Below are 21,081 nucleotides of genomic sequence, written 5' to 3'. Positions count from 1 at the left end.
ACAAGCTGTCATAAAAGCCAGAGGTAGTGCTACTAAATACTAGAGATATGTTTTGATTGTTATTTCTTTGTTTGTTTCTCATGATTCCATATTTTTTTCCTCAGAATGGAGTGACTCCATATATAGTTCCCTGCACTTGCTCTATAAAATTAACATTTACTGACGACCACAATGTTTTTATTCATTTCTTTGAGTATTTCTGAATGCTAGAGAGTTGCACTTTTGAACTAATTCATTATTTTTTTCAAACTTTTTATCTGAGTTTGTTCTACAAGATAAAATGTCTGAGTGATTGCTCGTCCGAGACTGGTGATTCCATACTTTTTTCTAGGGGTTGTATTTCACATAGACAGTTCAGATAGGTTAGACGCCTACCGCTGTCAGTGACACTGAAACATTATCATTCGCTGTCAGCATCAAAGATCAAATCACTTGGACATCCATCGTAATGAATTGAAGTTAATGATTTAAAAAAGCATTTTTAACTGTGGAAAATGCAAAATGTATTCAATCGTTTTTTTTTTTTTGTCTCTTGAAATTGCTTATCTTAGATTCAGCAAAAAGTCTACACTATTGAATGGTGAGGAAAAGAGCCTGTGTGCGCAGCTCCACGTGCTGGGCATATTTGACTATAATTTTCTTCTGAAATAACCAGGAGCTCAGGAATTGTTGTTTGTACAATAAACTCTGGTGGGTGCAATCACTTGAGACACAGATGACAGCCAAAGGGAACAAAACAACCAATTGGTGAAACATTCAAACATGAAATGGCACAAATAGTGGAAAAAACACCAATAATTACAACAAGTAATTGAGCCCCTAAAAAGATTTACCGTTGTCTCTTGTTTGAGACATGTCAATTCAACATATCATTTGGATAAAGGCTGATATACAGTGGGGCAAATAAGTATTTAGTCAACCCCTAATTGTGCAAGTTCTCCCACTTAAAAATATTAGAGAGGTCTGTAATTGTCAAAATAGGTTAACCTCAACCATGAGAGACAGAAAGTGGAACCCCCCCCCCCGGAAAATCACTGTTTGATTTTTCAAGAATGTATTTACAAATCATGGTGGAAAATTAGTATTTGGTCTATACCAAAAGTTCATCTCAATACTTTGTTATGTACCCTTTGTTGGCAATAACAGAGGCCAAACGTTTTCTGTAACTCTTCACAAGCTTTTCACACACTGTTGCTGGTATTTTGGCCCATTCCTCCATGCAGATCTCCTCTAGAGCAGGGATGTTTTGGGGCTGTCATTGGGCAACACGGACTTTCAACTCCCTCCTCACCCTGTGGCGTCAAAATGATAACAAGAATGAGGAGCAAAAATCCCAGAACCACACGGGGGGACCTAGTGGATGACCTACAGAGAGCTGGGACCACAGTAACAAAGGCTACTATCAGTAACACAATGCGCCGCCAGGGACTCAAATCCTGCACTGCCAGACATGTCCCCCTGCTGAAGAAAGTACACGTCCAGGCCCGTCTGCGGTTCGCTAGAGAGCATATGGATGATCCAGAAGAGGATTGGGAGAATGTGTTACGGTCAGATGAAATCAAAATAGAACTTTTTGGTAGAAACACAGGTTCTCGTGTTTGGAGGAAAAAGAATACTGAATTGCACCATACGCACTGTGAAGCATGGGGGTGGAAACATCATGCTTTGGGGCTGTTTTTCTGCAAAGGGACCAGGACGACTGATCTGTGTAAAGGAAAGAATGAATGGGGCCATGTATCGAGAGATTTTGAGTGAAAATCTCCTTCCATCAGTAAGGGCATTGAAGATGAGACGTGGCTGGGTCTTTCAGCATGACAATGATCCCAAACACACAGCCAGGGCAACAAAGGAGTGGCTTCGTAAGAAGCATATTAAGGTCCTGGAGTGGCCTAGCCAGTCTCCAGGTCTCAACCCCATAAAAAATCTGCGGAGGGAGTTGAAAGTCCGTGTTGCCTAACGACAGCCCCAAAACATCACTGCTCTAGAGGAGATCTGCATGGAGGAATGGGCCAAAATACCAGCAACAGTGTGTGAAAAGCTTGTGAAGAGTTACAGAAAACGTTTGGCCTCCGTTATTGCCAACAAAGGGTACATAACAAAGTATTGAGATGAACTTTTGGTATAAACCAAATACTTATTTTCCACCATGATTTGCAAATAAATTCTTAAAAAATCAAACAGTGTGATTTTCTGTCGTCCCCCCCCCCCAAATTCTGTCTCTCATGGTTGAGGTTTAACCATGTTGACAATTACAGGCCTCACTAATATTTTCAAGTGGGAGAACTTGTAAAATTAGTGGTTGACTAAATACTTATTTGCCCCACTGTATGTTTTACTGTATATCCTCTGTAATCTGTACTGTTGTATATGTTGTAAATTGACACTATGTGAATAAAATTGATTCGATCGGGTTTCAAAGTAAATTTGTGAATTAAACCTAATGAAATCAGGTTTCAGTATTATATTATAAATCAGTATTATTTTATATTATTAATCAACCGGGAAACACCATGCATAAAATACAAAAGGATTTGTGCCATGACCATCTTCAAGGCGCGGCCCCGTTCAGCCCGTGTCACGTGAACGCGCTAATCTTCACTTGTTCTGGATTGTCAATAGTGGGCATGTTGCCCCCTCCCTTCTTTTCTGCTCTCTTTACACTGCCTCTCTCCTAGCTCTCTACCCCGCCACCCTCCAAATAGAAGACGGAGAGCATCAGGAGCAGCGAGCCCGCAGCCAGGGCCGGTGCCAACCTGCCTGCCAGGATGCAGTGCCACAAGTTTTGGGCAGCATGTTCCCTTGGATTTTACCTGTGGACTGCCATGCTCTTCAAAGGTATGTATGTGAATCACAAACTATTTATTTAAACACCATAGATCTAATTATAAGGGTGCTGGTTGGATCAATTAAGGGAGTTGGATGTGAACGGAAGTGTAACACTGACTCCTGTACATGTGATTTATAGAAATCAAAACTCTGTTTTCCCTTGTTTTAAAAGTTGAACACCAGTCATTACTCCTCTTGCAGTTCTGCAAGTAGTCAATGGATAATTTTTAAAAGATATTTTTCACCACTAATGATTTATTAATTTTATAGTTAACGGTTGACACTACTTATGTAAAACCATTCCACAGTTTGAGATAAATACTCGTGAAAAATGTTTTAGATATGTATAATGCATTATGCATGGTAAAATTTGTAGTGCGCATACACTGATTATATTATCCATATTGATACCTTTTGACTTTTTGATCTGCACTGATGAATAAAATAGTACTTCTATACATGTGTTATATGTCAGATGAATGTGTATTATGATGCACAATGACCCTGAAAGTGATGTTCAAGCACCTGCTCTTTGGTGCTAGACAAAAAGGGTCCTTTTTTCTGCTGCCCTTTTTTTCTCTACCCATCAACATTTTCACTAAAAAGTCTTCCTATCATCAATACCAACCAAAGCCTCCCACTTCAACTGAGTTTGGGTTAATAAGGGGGGGTCACTTTGAATGCTGGCAAGTCTGTGTTTATGTTGAACCCCCAATTAACATGAGAATGAATGTGTTTGTTTGATTTAACACAGCCTCTGTACCTGTGTAACCACATTTTTTTTCCTACAAAATTTCATTCATTTCCTTCATTCATCAGCTGACCTTGGGCAGGAGGCGGTACACCCTAACTGGTTAGCAGCCTATTGCAGGACACAAGGAGACAAACAATCATTCACGCTCACATTCCAGCCTATGGACAATTCAGTGTTCAATTAACTTATCATGCATGCATTGAGATGTGAGGGGAAACCAAAGTATTGGGAGAAAACTCACACTTGCATGGGGATAACATGCAAACTCAATCTCAGAACTGTGAAGCAGAAAAGCAATATACAGTAGATAATGGATGGCTACATATAATGAAAACATTAAATTGTAACATTCTAACATTCCTCTTCATGTTATTGAATGGATCAATGTACGTTTTTCATAATGCACATCTGTGTGCATTCTGTATATATGTGTGAGGAGTGCTCACTTCGCTGTGCAATAAGACGTGCCTCTAATGCCTACAATGTAACCATCCAATAATATAAGCATCATCTGTAGCATCTGGGTTATTTACAATGGCCTAATGATAAGCAGGTCTGCCTTACCTCCATGTGTGGAGGTCGCATCTGCTTTGTGCTCTTTAAGTTCCCATAGGTACGCCGGCTTCCTCCTACATTCCATATACGTGAATGTCAGGTTTATTGAGCACTCTAAACACTAAAATGTGTGTAGTTGTGTGAATCTGAGTGACTTTTATCTTTGCACTCTATTTCACTAAGGCAATCAGTCATGGATGCACCCTGCCTCTGACCCAAAGTAATCCAGATTGATACCGTATAGCTATTCTTTACTATTTGATTATGTTTTTAGTTATCATTTCTGATTGTGAATGTCCCATTTTTGCATATACAATTCCGTGATAATTTATAATAAAACGTGTAAGCATGTAAGCGGCAAGGCCGAAAAAACAAACTGGTTTTTGACCCCTAAAGCAGCATTGCACCACAAACAGGAATGTTGCAATAAAGAAAATCAAAGAACGGGCTCACCAATACTTTTCGACACCATTGTCAATTAACACAACCCAACCTGCAAGCCGCCGACGCTGTTATTTGATGAAACTACAGTGCAAAGAGGAAGCCGTTTCTAAACAGGATCGAGAAGCACAGGCATTTATCTGGGTAGGGGGTCATTTAAAATGGAGGGTGGCAAAATGGAAAGATATAGAATGGCGTACCGCACGCTACACATCACTTCCGCTCATTATTTTCATTCATGACGTTGGCAACTGTTGCTAAGGGAGGATACGCTCCCATTTGTCCCCAATAATATATGAATGGAAATTGTGGACGAAGGAGATGTTTACAGAGCTAAACCTACCAATTCTGTCCAAAAATGCTGCCAAATTCACTGGTAAAATGTGGAAGAACATACAAATGTTCAGTTTAAGAAGTACTTCTCAAATAGTGGGGCGCGCCAGGGGTGGCGCATGTGAGCTCTGGGAACATGTTTTTTTTTTTTTTTTTTTGCCGTACTAGAATAAAGTGTACTTGCACATCCACGCAGTGGGTGGCAGTGGCGCTCTCCTTTTCAGAGTGCGCGCAGTTTTTTTGAACTAAGCAAGAGCACACAGAAAAGAGATATGAAGAAGAGCTGTGCGCCTTTTTCGAAAGCCGTTTTCCGACCAGACTCACGCAGCGACCCACTGTCTTCTCCGGTTCTCACGTGTCCGTCCGTGAAGTGCCATTTTTGGCTTGGGATCGTCACGACGACCGCCCTCACCTACGGTTCTCCCTCAGCCGCCGAGAATGGGCTTTTTTCGGGCCTTTTGGCTTTGACTTTTAATACAGTGGGAGAAGAGGAAAAACCACTGTTTACTCTCTAAAAATGATTACAGCGGACAGACGGAAGCCAGCTCAATTAAGACGCCACTTAAAGACATTAGACCCCAATCTCATTGATAAGCCGCTTGATTGTTTTTCAGCGAAAACGTGGCGAATATTGCCAACAATCGTCCCACTTTGTCCGTGTTATATCAGTAAACCAGTGAGCACTGTTAGCATGCTCAGTGCTAAATAACCCCACACCATTGCAAATGAGGTGATACTGTGAGCAGCGAAAATAAAAACTGTCCTTCTGTTCAAAGACTGTCTTCCTTTTGTCCAAAGACACTTTTTTTCCTTTTCTTCCTCTTCTATTCAGTTTTGTTTTTTCGGTCAATTTTTTTTGGCATATTGTCCTCATGAGTTAATGCTTCTAATCAATTTGATTAAAAAAAAAAAAAAAAAAATACTGATTTTATTATTATTATTTTATTTTATTTTTCAGTATCAAATGGTGAAAAATGTACCTTGAGTGTATTTTTACAATTTGGATGTGACTTTTTTTTTTTTTTTTTTTTAATTTAGGTAAATTGATGCGCGTTAAGTCTTTTCTGTTACAAACAAAACAATCTTAATAGAGTTATACTTTATTCTAAGTTCATTTATATTAGTTTTTTCTTTAGTAGAAAAAAAGGACACAATGTTAGGCAGATGCGTACTTATAATAATACTTTTATAGACAAATGATACTATTTACAGTGGCGGCAGAGAGTTGGGGGGGGGGCAAAATATTTACGTTTTCCTTGGGGGGGCGTACCAGAAAATAATTAACAAGCACTGAGTTAAAGAGATGGCTTGAGTGTCGAGGGCTGAAAAAGAGCCGAGCTGATCCACACCTTTTTCCTTACGCCACTGACAATGATGTTCTCCTGTTTCAACAAGCTATCCTTTACCCCCATATGCCCTGTCTTTGTTATATATTATATCCTGTGGTTGTCTTACGTCTCTTACCGTTCTTGGGGGTAATTTATATTTTTAGTTTTGTGTAGCAATCGCACACTCTGTGTTACTCTGTGACAGCGGACAAACACTTAAGTTTTTCATTAATAACAAATCTTAATTCTATTCATTTATTTACACATCCCCCTTACTAAAGTTGTTTCTTTACAACAGAAAAGGTAACAATGGTGGCAGTCAGACACCTCTTTATTTTTTTTTCAGGTCATTCATTGTCAGACAGAAGCAGCACGTCAAAATGCCACGCTAAAACACAAGTAAAAATATCAAAATGGCTTACCTCTTCGCTGTGGCAGGCAATAGGTCGGGATTGTCATTTGTAGGACTATGACCCCCAACAAAATGTTAACTCCATATGAAGGTGAATGACTTCACCTTGCTGGCATTAAACTGGCCTTTCGGACGTCTGCACAAGCTGATCCATTGTTCACATTTTTTCCTTTCAGTCTTTGGTTTCGGGAAACGTATGAATTTAACATCTTTCATATGTGGACAGTCGTAATATCTAGACTCGTTTCTACAAGTTGCATAGTAGCAGTGTTTGATTGGCATGTTCATTTTTGCAAGATTACTGGAGAAAACGAGCAGAAATATAATGGTTTGTATGCTTTGCGATGCGACGTCGCGGTATTAGGGAAAATAAATACTGAGATGCAGAATTTAATATCCCACAAGGAACGGATTCAAAAAACTAAATAACCAATTGGGGTAGATGACTCAAAATACAATGGATATATGAAAAACTATGGTGGAAATGTATGATCTGGAAAGGAAAACAAAAATTTTGAGGTGGTTTGCATTCGATGAAGGTTTCACACCAGGACTAAATAATAAAGGGTTTAGGAGGTGGGCCAAAAGAGGCATTACAGCAATATGTAAAGTGGTGGAAGGAGGCAAGCTGCAGAGTTTTGAAAAATTGAGGCAGAGATTTGGACTGGAGGAGGAGGGCCTTTATATATGTATATACTTTAAAAGACTTTTAAAATACTTTTATGACAGGATGTTAAGGGTGTAACTGAAAATGAGATCATTAAGGTGTTCAAGAACGCTTATGATGGAAAGAAATGTGAAGTTATTTCTGAACTTTATAAAGCACCCATGTCATGTCAGATGCAAACATTTCTGTATATTAAAGAAAAATGGGAGAAAAAACTCAAATTACAAATAGCCGAGGAAGAATGGTCAAAGATGTGTGAGACACTGTGCACATCCACTCGCTCCAAGGTTTGGAGAGAATTTAATTGGAAAAACATCATACGGTTCTTCAAAACCACATTGCCCTGTCCCAGCTCTTTTGCAACATGTTGCAGCCATAAAATTCTAAGTTAATGATTGTTTGCCTAAATTGTTACGGCCGTAGGCTGAGAACCCCTAAACAGGCACGTGAGATAGTGAGGCTCTGAGTTCAAGCAGTTTATTGTTAACAGAGCTGTTGAGGATGTGGCGTTGAGCATCTGGACAAAGGTACCAAAAACACGGGGCGTAGACGAGATCCTGGAACAAAGCAAAAGGTCGACGATCAGATGAGTCCACACAAAATATTCAAAACGCGAGAAAGCACTAACAGTGTACTGAAAGAGACGATCCAGCAACGTGGTAGAGCTCTGGCTGGCTTATGTAGGCTGGTGATGGTGAGATTGCTGACAGCTGCCGTCGCTCCACCCATCAGGTGCTGGGCCTGTAATTGGATGACAAACACACCCACACACCTGCCCAGCCCTAGGCCTGACAAAAATCAATAAAGTTGATCAGTTTCAACAATAAATATCTTGTCATTGTAGTGTACTCAATTATAGATAGGTTGAGCCTGTTTTGCATATAATTGTATTTGTTTTTTTATTTATGTTTAACACAACATCCCGACTTCATTTGAATTACAGTTGTAGAATCTTTAAAGAAACTTTTAAAGTCAGTCGCATCAAAACATTTGTATTGTTTGGAAAATTGTCCCTAAACAGGGACCAGCCTTGTGTTGTGTAGAAAGAGTACTTGTGTTTTTCCCCATTTTGGATGAATCTTTTATCCTTGACCTCACAAGGTTCAGACACCCATAAAGTCGAGTGTGCTCATCCCAGATGTTGTAAAAATATCTGCATCATTTCAATTCACCGCCTTAAGCCTGAGTTATACTTCCGCGTCAGACCTACGCCGTCAAGGAAGAATCGAGTTACGACCCTACGCCGTAGCCTGACGCGCACCTCTCGATTTTTGTAACCTTCGCGTCGCGTAGACGCGTATGACGTAGCGAAAACGGACTGTGATTGGTCCGCTCAGACTGTTGTTTCCGGTTTACCGCGAAAACACCGCCATTGTACAATAGAATCAAACATTGTTTTCTACACGCAAAAATGGACCAACCCGACGGGGGTATCATCGAAGAGCAAGTCTCGTCAAGAAATTATTATTGTGATTGCCAAATGGCAAGGTCGGCGATTGAAAAAATAAATAAATGGAAGAACCACCGAGACGTGGGTGGTCGGAATCGAGTGGCCACACGAAGCGGTGACCCAGTCGGCCAAAAACTGCCAACTTTTTATCACTTTATGTCGTATTTTTGGTTGGTGCACTTCATCATTTACTGTGTACATATGTTTCAAGTATATGAAGAATAAAGCACAGATTTGGTGTCAAAAGAGTTGTTTTGATCTTTAATTTTCAATAACAGACAGTTCACACACACAATACATCATCACTGATTGAGAGTGCCTCGGTGCTTTTTATGATAACCTTAAAATCAAGCCTCCCAACGCAGTTTGGGAAATTCCCTAGACGCCAGAAATCTGCTATGGCTTCCCACTGGCTGGTTGTAGGACACAGCAAACAAATCAGGCTGGAGGGCTTTGCAGACCTTGAACGCAGTGCTCGACGCCAGTTTGAAGCTAGCCGCCACAGCTAGCTCTCTCCACCCGAGTCTAAAACTCTCTGTGCGGCATCAAAAGTCGGCCAGACCGCCTCGAAACCGTCTTCTGCGTCGCCTGCCCGTCAACATTTGTATGTTCCATATTTATTCAGTGTTGATGAGCAGAATATTTACTTTCAAGAGTTCCATCTTGCATTGTTTATTTTTTCTCCGACTAGCGGAAGTAAACAAGCATGCCCCAAAACTGTACAAACATAACGCTACATCCCTCTAGTGGCTTGGCGGTGAATTACAGAGCAACGCGTTCCCTCACCGCAGAACTATCGAATGTCGAATGACGCCGTAGTCGCTACGCCGTCACCGCAACGCGGGAGTACAACTCAGGCTTTACAGTGTATCACAAAAGTGAGTACACCCCTAGCATTTCTGCAGATATTTAAGTATATCTTTTCATGGGACAACACTGACAAAATGACACTTTGACACGATGAAAAGTAGTCTGTGTGCAGCTTATATAATAGAGTTAATTCATTTTCCCCTCAAAATAACTCAAAATATGGCCGTTAATATCCAAACCCCTGGCAACAAAAGTGAGTACACTCCTTAGTGAAAGTTGTCAATATTAACATACAACACGTCAACTGTCAACATTTTGTGTGGCCACCACTATTATCCAGAACTGCCTTTACTCTCCTGGGCATGGAGTTGACCAGAGCTTCACAGGTTGTCACTGGAATGCTCTTCCACTCCTCCATGATGACGTTGCGGAGCTGCTGGATATTTGAGATTTTGCGCGCCTCCACCTTCCGCTTGAGGATCCCCAAAGATGTTCTATTGGGTTTAAGTCTGGAGACATGCTTGGCCAGTCCATCACCTTTACCCTCAGCCTCTTCAGTAAAGCAGTGGTCATCTTGGAGGTGTGTTTGGGGTCATTGTCATGCTGGAACACTGCCCTATGACCCAGTTTCTGGAGGGAGGGGATCGTGCTCTGCTGCAGTATTTCACAGTACATGTTGGAGTTCATGTTTCCCTCAATGGAATATAATTCTCCAACACCTGCAGCACTCATGCAGCCCCAGACCATGACATTCCCACCACCATGCTTGACTGTAGGCCTGACACACTTATCTTTGTACTCCTCACCTGGTCGTCGCCACACATGCTTGAGACCATCGGAACCAAACAAATTAATCTTCGTCTCATCAGACCATAGGACATGGTTCCAGTAATCCATGAGCTTTGTTGACATGTCTTCAGCAAACTGTTTGCGGGCTTTCTTGTCTACCGTCTTCAGAAGAGGCTTCCTCCTGGTGTGACAGCCATGCACACCTATTTGATGTAATGTGCGGCGTGTGGTCTGAGCGCTAACAGGCTGACTCGCCACCTCTTCAATCTCTGCAGCAATGCTGACAGCACTCCTGCGACGATTTTTCAGTGAAAGCATTTGGATGTAATGCTCAGCATGTGCGCTCAGCTGACAAGCAGTACTCAATTTGGACATATTGGGATGTCGTTTCTAAGGGGTGTACTCACTTTTGTTGCCAGGGGTTAGATATTAATGGCTATATTTTGAGTTGTTTTTAGGGGAAAATGAATTAACTCTATTATATAAGCTGCGCACAGACTACTTTTCATTGTGTCGAAGTGTCATTTTGTCAGTGTTGTCCCATGAAAAGATATACTTAAATATATGCAGAAATGCAAGGGGTGTACTCACTTTTGTGATCCACTGTATCTCACTAAGTGTCTTTCACTGTCTTTTATTCTATTCTGCAGACGCATACTTTCCCCCAGTCAGCAATAAGTGACTCTTTCCCCAGTCTCTTTGCTCTTCAATCATGGCCTATATGTAGATTAGACTATTTAATGCCTTGTTCAGAGTCTTTACCCATGGCATAAGGCGGTTTATGTGATACTCTTCAGTCACTGGTGACACTTAAATTGTCACATTATCTTGATCCTGAGAAGCAGAGCAAAGAACAGTTATTGTGACCTTCATATGTCAGAGAGTGAAACATTTCAAACTTTTAAAGTTGATGGTCCAATAATGAGTCATTGCACTGGCAACCCTTAATTGCCATCTGCAATACTGCTGGACCAGGCTGGACATGGTAAATGGAGAGTACTTAAATGGTGCATTTATCTACATTGTTACAATGCCCAAAGCGCTTTACATTAGCACACATTTACCCTTTCACACACCAATGGTGCTGCTGCCATGCAAGGCGCTGCCAACCCATAGGGGGCAAATTAGGGTTCAGTGCCTTGCCTGAGTGCACTTTGACAGTGGGCAGTCGCAGCCAGGAATCGAACCAGTTACCCTTCAGTCCCAGGACAACTCAAGGTACTAATTACGCCACGGCCGCCCCAAAATCATGACATCAACCACATACTAGTTCAGAGCGAATTTTACTGCAACTGCAAAGTCAAATAATCAAACAGGGAACATTTCACACTAGGAAGGGCTTCTTTTGAGTGAAAAATGCTAGACATATACTTCTTCTTTATTTTGGTTTGAAGTACTTTTTTGGATATAATTTCAGTTCCAGAAGTTAACTATGCTCAAGAGGGGGTTCATCGAATATGAAAGTTATAGACACATGGAAGGTCTTTGCAGTCGGATTAGGATTAAACATCAAGTGGTTTTAGGGCTGTGATCCTTCACCATAGATTATAAAACTCTCCTATATGATTCAATCCAGCTTGAGAGCCATTAAGACACTTGTCCATATGTTGTAATACTTGTCACATGTTACAACTCTTTTTACATTTAAATGTTTAACCTTCTCATTAATTTAGTAATCCTTAAATAACAATTAGCATGATCAGAAATGATATTAATTTCTAATTTGTAAACACCTAAAGAGATATTAGGTGGTGTTACTAATGTTTGGTGGCCATTCTTTGACGTTACAGAGAGAATATTTCCATATGCTTCTGAGCTAATTTTACCTCTGCCATTAAGTGTAACGTAAGGAAGATGGATTTTAATGCATGTTGGGATCATAAACAGATAATTTCCTTCTCAAAGCTTTATTTTTAATTAATAAATAAATAAATAAATTGAAAATAAAATTAATTTGTTGATTTAATATTCTCTTTAGTTCAACAACTTTTCTCCAAACAGTGACTTGTAATTCATTTACAAGACCAATGTTTGCTATGGAGAAATCAGTAAATTTGGTTGTTTTCCACCTCGGACAGCTCTGTAGTTTTTATGCTTGTTAATGCTTGGACAAATCTTAATTTTGCCATGCAATTCATCATTTTGGCAGAACTCTACAGGTCTAATCTGGCAACGTCTTCATAAATAGTTTTCAATGGCATATCCCCTGACAGCCTGGCTCAAAATATTTACCTCACTTCGCCTCTGACTTCTTTTGAAATACTATTTCATTCAACTTCTGCCTGTCTGTCATAGACATAGACTCGCAGATTATGTAAGAGGATGACCTCTTGGGTTTAGCTTCTGAAAATTTCTGAGCTCCATGGTAAAACCTTGTGATCTGTTTCTTCATTGATCTTATGTTTGCATCACCTCTCCGTATAACGGTCAATGTATTGTATCATACTGAACCATAGTCAGTCAAGGTATTCAAGTGCAGTGTATATTAGTTTCCACTCTCTTTCTAAAACAAAAGTGTGTCAACATTATTTACTAAACAACAAATGCTGCTTTGGGAGTTTGTTTTTTCAGCCCTTTTCCACACAGAATTGCAATATTTGCATTACTTTTAAACCATTTCCACCAAAGTAGGTGGAGATGTGCAAAGCTGCCATTTGGTTGACTCACCATCATCCTCAGGGAGATGTGATCTGTCAGTGCTTTGTCTGTGCAGACCGCCCCCCCACCAGGTCTAGAATGCAGCCCCAACACTGAGGCATCAAAGCTCTTTTATGTTTCTCAAATGTGGCATCATTTTTTATGTTTAGTCGATCAGATCTGTTAAGTGTTTGCACTTAATAATGATGTCTGACTTTCAATGTCTGTAATTACAGATGATCTGATCGAATGCAACAAATTATTTGCAAAGTAACTATTTTAGTCATCCTTGTGCGGATTGTGGGGTTACTTTATTGTTCACATGAGTGATGTGACCATAATGACCCTCAACAGTGTAAAGATTTGTTTTATACCTTCACTTTATTTTACAGACATAGACTTATTAAAGCATGCATGTAATGTACTGAATGTCTGAGCTTGTAGTAGGAGGCAAACATTTACATTTTTCAGACATAATACACAGCTAGCAATAAAAAATGTGTTTCATAATTATGCTTTTTGCACAATTAATCATTGACAAAAGTTATTTACAGTATTTCAATAAATGTTTCGGTTACTTTGAGAATGTAATACGGAGTCTAAATTTTCCCACAAAGGCTACATTGGAATTTCTGAACAATTTGCTCAAATTATACTGTTGGATCATTTACATTAGCTAATTTATATCTGCAAATGTGTAAGCCACAAACTGAAGGCTAAGCAGTTTTAGCTCATCTAAAGGCAGACACAAAAACATCAGACGTTCCTGTGTGTTTGAGCGTGTGCTCATGAGATACGAGTGTGTTAGCTCCTGTGAAAGGGAGAATAGCTCCCTGTGGCACTGTGTTTTCGGATAGACTGGCTCTGAAGATTGAGTCTGAAAGTCAGACGGGACGTTATCGTCAAGCTGTTTGACAGAAGAAAAGAATAATGGACTGATTAACCTCAAACATGCATTTACATTCAGGAAGTCACATACCCCACGTGAGGAGACATCCTGCTAAATTCCCTTCCATTTTTAGGTGACGCCGACTAATTAGAAACCGTGCCAATCATATTTTCTTGGCTTGTTGTTTATTTCAGTCCAAAACCCAATTGGCTGCGCAATTTATTACAAAAAAGCAAGTGGATTTAGGACAGCCAGAAAGGCTTTGAAAGAAGAGAAGGAGATCAAAAGAGAGGATGCTCATACAAAATATACTAAAAATGAGGTTGCATAAATTAAAGCTTCATGAGCAACATCTATGGTGCATAAAGCATCGGGTTTGGAGAAAAAGAGATGGAGAGATTAGGGAAGATAAAAAGGGGCTTCTGATTTTTCCTATTAAAAATTTGCATGCGACATTTTAGGCCTTTATGATTCCATCGATGCTGATCATGTACAACATGGGTGGCCTGTTTCTGTTGGATTCAAGAAAATTGGGAAGAGCAAAAATGATTGACTGTAAGATCACATTTCTGCATTATTTATTGACTGATTCTACTTTTGAGCAAAAGTTTGGTTTTGTCATCTAGTCCATTGATTCTCAAGACTTTTACATCAAGTACCACTCAAAAAAGCACTCGGTTCTTTAAGTATTACATCCATCAAGACCAATGTTTAATAAAATATTAAACAAAAGACCACTGTAACAATTTCCACTGTATAAATGACACCAAAATAGGACAAAGAACAAGTGAACATTTAAAGCAACACTAGGTAACTTTTCAACCTTTAAAAATATTTTCATCACATTTGTGATGATATTTTGACTGACAACTAGTTAAATAACACCTCTTTTATATCTTGAGGGGGTCTGTATCACTTTCACCAGCACTAATTAACTTTGAGGAGGGTGGCAGGAATCCTGCCACACAAAAAACTACATAAGATGTGATTTTTGATTGATTGATTGATTAATGATTTTACGACACTATGGGGGTGTGCGCTGGTCCTCATGGGAGACACAGTCTACTTTAAGGCAAAACACTACTGCTTTTGTCCACCGGCATCGCTAAAATCAGCCAAAACTGAAAAGTTACATAGTGTCGCTTTGATTAAAATGGCACATAAAGGGTAGTAATGCAGTTAAACAAAAATTGACCCACAGACATACGAAAATATTATGACTTTCCACAAGCAGTAGTTTGATGATAGGGTCGTGTGTCTCCCAGCGTGAATTCACTAAAAGTTAGCACAAAGCATGAAGATATGCAAAGCACATTTTCATACCCTCAAGTTTCACATTTTAACTTTTCCATATCTCCTTTTGTCATCGGCAGTATAAAAAGTCCAATATTCTTCTAAATGAAATGTCGGTTTCAAGGAAAAAGATCCATAAGGAAATCGTTTTGCAGACTGAGCGTGAGGAATGTATTCATATTTGGTACAGAGCTGAAAAACTAAAATCACTCCTGCCTCACAGCCCCCCCTGTGGTGCTGATACCCTTGGGCTTGCTTTAGTGCTCAGAGGTGTTCTGGCTTTTCTCATTAAGTCAGAACTAATTCTTCATGCAAACATGCAAAGTTCTGGACCAAATCCAGTACACGCACACTGACGCACACACGCACACACAAATGTATGTACCATTAAAAAGACCTTTGAAAAATTCATAGTCTGCACAGGCAGTCCATATTTCTATACATAAATAATTGCAGTGTCTTCTTTCTCATAAAGTTCATTTTTCTGCAACTCCTCTTTTAGAGTGTTGTTTCCTTTCTAATGAAATAGGTGTCATGACATGACAGGCATCTGTTTAAGTGGACCGTCTCGATGTTTAAACCATCATTATATTGCATTAAATACGGTTATTAATCTTGCCCACTTTGTATTCATAGCAGCCTATTCATCCAGGAAAAGGAATCTCTTCATCTGTAGTCACTTCCTAATGCCTCCCCACTCCCCAAATGTATTTTCTTCTGTTTAATCCTTGTTTTAAAAAAAAAATAGTGAGTAGCAAAGACTGTTTAAACAAATAGAAGAAATTACAGTATAAAACATTTATATTTGGGTGACTAGGGTCAACATATCACATGAGTTTTACCTGTTCTTGTGAAAATGTAGTTTGGTTTGAACAAGAGTATTAACCAGTCAGTACTAAAGAAGAATGCTGGACCATTATGATTAATTGGTGACTCGTGTTACTAGTAACCTCTAAAAACAATGAAACACACTATAAATTTAACAACTTTAAATACCATGGCTACTCTAAAGCTTTAAATGACTTCAGAGACATATTAAAAATAATCTTGTCTTGCAACCATTGCAAATAAATTATTGCGTTACTTTGATGAATACACTATTATTCATTATGTTGGTGTACCTAAAGTTGAGGCCAGTGAGTGTATATTTTTCACATAAACTAGTGTTTTTTAATTGTATATCAATATGTTACAATGCACTCAGATTCACTACAGATATAAGAATTCATTGTATCTTTGATAAAGAGGCTTAAAATGAGAGATAGGCTTAAAAAGCAAAAGAAAGCCTGTTACACAGGGTGCTGAACATAGCGATGGTTGAAATAACGACAAATCTCCATGTTTACGAATGTCCTGGAATTTCTGTGATGAGACTCGTCTGTGTGTCTATCAGCTTCTCATATCAACATCATTCCAGTTTGGTGTAATTTAAACCACACATATTCTCCTACAGGATTAGTTGATGGCAATGGCAGAGACATCCATTGCCTCCCACCAATTTCTGTAATATTCTGTTCATACAGTATTTGTGTGGGCCGCAGTTCATGCTGTGACAAAACACACGGCCTCATTATCTGATGGAATCACAGCTTTAGTTGCCAATGTGTTTGAATCCACTGTGCAAACTGCATAGGCACACAGATTATGACTCACTACTTGTTTCTTCTGATATTTTCTGCAGCCATTCATAGTTTTATATACAATCTACTGTCCAATGTGGGAGGATAACACAGAATATGGGTTTGTAATATATTTGTTAATTCTCTATAGGATACTGCATATAAAATAACAATGACATGGTGTTTTTGGTTGAGGCGTAGTGTAGATTTTAGGTAACACGAGAGAGATGTTCTTTATGTGACTACCTCACAGCTAAAAGTTTCCTGGTTTGAATCTTGGCTAGAAGAGCTGGCAGTGGTCACTGCCAGTCCCTCCCAGTTCAACCGGATTGGATGTCTCTCGCCGTCAGTGCCACTGAAATATGATCATTCACACTCAGCCTTCCCTGTTAAAATAGATTGGATGTCTGTCAACGTCAATGGCAGTGAACAAGTTAACAGGGTTCTAGAAATATATTTTTTGTCTGAAGTCTGGATCCAATTGTTCTTATTATTAATTCCTGCCATTTAAAAATGAATATTTAATCTATAGTGTACTATACTGTTTTCCCCTTATGCCTATCTCTATTATGCTGTGTTGACTTAATACACTCTGCAGCTTGTCTGACCTTAAAACCTAACCCGCCATAACGCTTCCCATTTTGGCATTAATGAACCGATCAATACCCTGCCAGGCTAAATACACGCTCCTTTACCCTTCACAAAGCTGAGATTGACTTGATCTCTTTGTGATCCAGCTGAGGATAAGTGCATGATGATGATGGCTGACTGTATGGATTTACTGTATGGATGGGCAAACTGAACAGAACTGTATTGCTGTCTAAGTGTTGCTATAAAAATTGTGGATACAATTTATTTGAATGACTGTGCTTTAAGACTGTCAAAATCATGACAATACATGTATCACGAATACGAATGAATGCTTATGACAGATGTCATTAAGTGTCATTTAGTAAATAATGCCACTTCTCATGCAAAGAAGACGTTGTTTCAAATGCCTTTGAGTTGGATTTAGGGTTTAGGAACTGTGTTAGTGTTAGGGTATTTAATGTCATCTGTAATAAGCGTTCATTCATTCATTCTTTATGACAGGTGTCATATCATGATAATGACAGTCTTATGACACTGGCGTAAGAAGAATTCAAATAAGGTGTGACCAAATACGGTTTACAAAAAATGGTTTATGATATATGAAAAATAGCCACGTCATGTAACTTTACACATTCTATGTTGGTTTTTAGGATCCTTGCAAGGAGAGTATCAGAGGAGACTTTACAAGGAGCTGCTTGCCAACTACAACCGGCTGGAAAGACCAGTGGTCAATGACTCAGCTGCCATCCTGGTGGAGCTAGGCTTCACGCTTCTGCAGATAATAGATGTGGTGAGGAAGATGTACACAAAATATTTGTGCATCGCAATGAATTAGATTTGGGGCTCTGAATTGAAAACTACCGTTGATAACATTTCTGACATTTCAAAAGTTATATTTAGAATCTAAATCTAATCCAAACAAAAAACTTTGCCCTTCAGTGGACACATATATAGCGAATCCTGCTGCAAATGGCAAAAACACATGCCTGAAAGTCCCCTTTCAAGGTTACATTATACAGTACGTCAAAAGAAAGGTACTTCAAAGTGAGAGGCTCATAAAGCATCAACACTTTGTACATCATGAATCATGAACTCATGAAAACTAAACTACTGCTTTTGGTCTATAAATCACTGAATGGCTTCAGTCTTGAATACATATAAGGATATAAACCCAATCTCTGCTGACTCAAGTCAGATAGTGGAGCTCAGAGTTCAAAGCAAACCGGAAAAGCAGCGGAGGTTGATGTATTTAACCAAGGTTAAAAAGTTCCTCTTGTCTGCGTTTTGTTTCGTTTATTCGGGTTTGGTTCCTTGATGTGTCGTGTTTCTGTCTTAAGCCAGGTTTCCACCGAGGGGGATATATTGGGTTGGGTTGGTCGGGCATTGTCAAATTTCCTGACCATATACCAAAAATGTTGCATATTTCACTGCTTAAGTTCTGATTTCGTGTCGGCAAGGTTTCTTTTTCCAGCTATGCTGTTGCATCATGTTAAGTGTGACTTTTCAATGTCCCTGTCCAGTTGCTGGAAAAAAAAAGAAGACGATGGTGCAAAAATGTAGATAGAGAACGAATTGTGCTGTTGTGTTTCCAGTCATTGTAATTACACATTCATATCACTTGTTGCTTTCCCCTTGAGTGTTTGCACAATCATCTGTCTCACATATCACCAACCTGTCTCTCGCAGTTGCTTGAGTTCAACAATCTTGCCTTCCTGCCTTCCCACACTTGGGTCCACCGCTCCTTGTTCCTTGGCTGCCTCGTTTCTGATACTTTTCTCCCAAGCTTACTTTTTTTTTTTTTTTTTTTTTACAATTTTTTTGTGCTTCTTAAAATGCTTTTTAATGTGTTATTTGTAATCATGTAAAACGCAGTGAGTTACGATGCGTATGAAATGCACCGTAAATAAAGCTGCCTTGCCTTACTGCATTCAGTATCCTCACAGGAGGCTCATCAATAGTTCAGATTTCAAAATTTTCTCCCATAAATTGGTCATGAGCAAGTTGTATGAAATTACTGTCATTGCCCCATAGAGGTACTGCGGTTAAAATGGCTAGTTTTTTCCAGTTAGTTTTTTTTTTAAATTAGTTTTTTGGTATTTATACAGCACTTTTTTAGAGCAAAAGCAGCTGCAACAAAGCAAAATAATACAATTCCATCACCAAAAATGGAAAAATATAACTCAGAAGCCTTCAGTAGCTCCTTGCATGTTACGTTCGCATTTTGTATTTGTGTGACTGACCCCTTAAAAAAAATAGCTGCATTACCAAATGTTGCACTCCTGAATTGATTGCCAAAGTTGTTGCTCACACACACACGTGCAGTTGCACACACATTACATCGCTCATCAGTGTTCTCCCTTTCTTAAAAATGGTTGCCAGTCTAAAATGGGACAGTCAAAAACAAATCTGAAATAGTTATTTTATAAATAGTTATTCAGAGCTCCATGCAAAAGAAGAATCACAGCGGTTGTCTTCTGCATTTTTTACCCCTACCAGGCTTCTTTCGATTCACAATAAGGAAATTGTCTTGTTTATTTGTCTTGACTTACCTTTATCTTCAACAAGGTGGCTTGACTATTGATGTCGTCCCTCCATTAGTTTCTCGACGTCTAAAAAAAAAAAAGCGCCACTGAAAAAAGGCTCGAGACTGCTCTATTTTCCTCACATCAGAATGGTAGCAAGGGAAATTGGGAAAGCCTAATATTTTGTACATGAGCAAAACATCTGCTGAGAGTTGTATAGAGAATTTACTACTCTTCATGTTGCTCTTGGCTTTGGTAAGAAGATATATTTTATTTGAGAGGTGACTTAGGGCAGCAAGATATTGGAACACTAAAATTTAAAATATAGGCTATGGTATAAAATTATAAAAAGTAGAAACAAACAAACAACAACCAAAAGTAAAATAAATCACTATTAAAAATTCATAAATATGGCAAGAGTAGCCCATTTCACTAAGAATGTATTCCATAAGTACAATCCCTAAATATACTCAACATTGATATATAGTACACACCGTGGTATAATAATAATAACAGTAATAATAATAATAACATATTGCTCCAAGACTAAGTGCTAGAAATGAAAAGGATGTTGGCAGTCATGCAATAATGCCTTAAAGAAAAGCATACTGCATAAATTTGGTAATTTAGGCATGAATTCAATACACACAACTTGACAGTATTACATTCAAAAATATGATGAATTACTTCTGTGTAGAAATGTATTTTTCCTTATATTATATCTCTTTTGTCAGGATGAGAAGAACCAAGTCCTGATGACCAATGCTTGGCTACAGCTGGTGAGTCGCGAGCAAGATTTTCTATAAGATGCTGGCATCTGTTTGTAGCATTTTTTTGTCCACTCACCCAGAAGGCCATCACAAATAGTTTGTCCATATGGCGTAACATCATGCATTTGCATGTGATTTAATTATTCACGGTGAACAGTACACTCAAATACTGTACTGTACATTGTAGCCTTAGCGATTAAGTTCTCAAAGCCTGCAATACAATGTTACAATATTAAGCGTTAAAAGGACACATATCTTATAATCATAGGTACAGTATATGAAAAGCTTGTGCTCATGGAAATTGTATTTTAAATTTTAGTCTCTTGAGAAATTGCACTCTCAGCATCTTTTCCAGGTTGAAAGATGAAACACTCTTTTTAGAAGGATACACATGA

At 39.0% G+C, this 21,081-nt stretch overlaps 1 protein-coding gene across 1 annotated transcript in view; it reads left to right on the top strand.

Annotated features, from left to right (window-relative positions):
* The first annotated feature begins 2,692 nt into the window (after positions 1–2,692).
* The window catches only part of LOC130923962 (neuronal acetylcholine receptor subunit alpha-7-like), a 36,931-nt gene continuing 18,542 nt past the window's right edge, over positions 2,693–21,081 (top strand). The window contains exons 1-3 of the mRNA XM_057850158.1: positions 2,693–2,835; positions 18,045–18,184; positions 20,651–20,695. Of these exons, the coding sequence (XP_057706141.1) occupies positions 2,766–2,835; positions 18,045–18,184; positions 20,651–20,695 (255 nt within the window). The 5' untranslated portion in view covers positions 2,693–2,765. The remainder of the gene's footprint in view (positions 2,836–18,044; positions 18,185–20,650; positions 20,696–21,081) is intronic.

Source organism: Corythoichthys intestinalis, chromosome 11 (genome assembly GCF_030265065.1).
Source record: "Corythoichthys intestinalis isolate RoL2023-P3 chromosome 11, ASM3026506v1, whole genome shotgun sequence".
Classification (NCBI taxonomy): Eukaryota; Metazoa; Chordata; class Actinopteri; order Syngnathiformes; family Syngnathidae; genus Corythoichthys; species Corythoichthys intestinalis.
The sequence above is the reverse complement of the archived record's forward strand: the minus strand, read 5'-3'. Positions and strand labels throughout refer to the sequence as shown.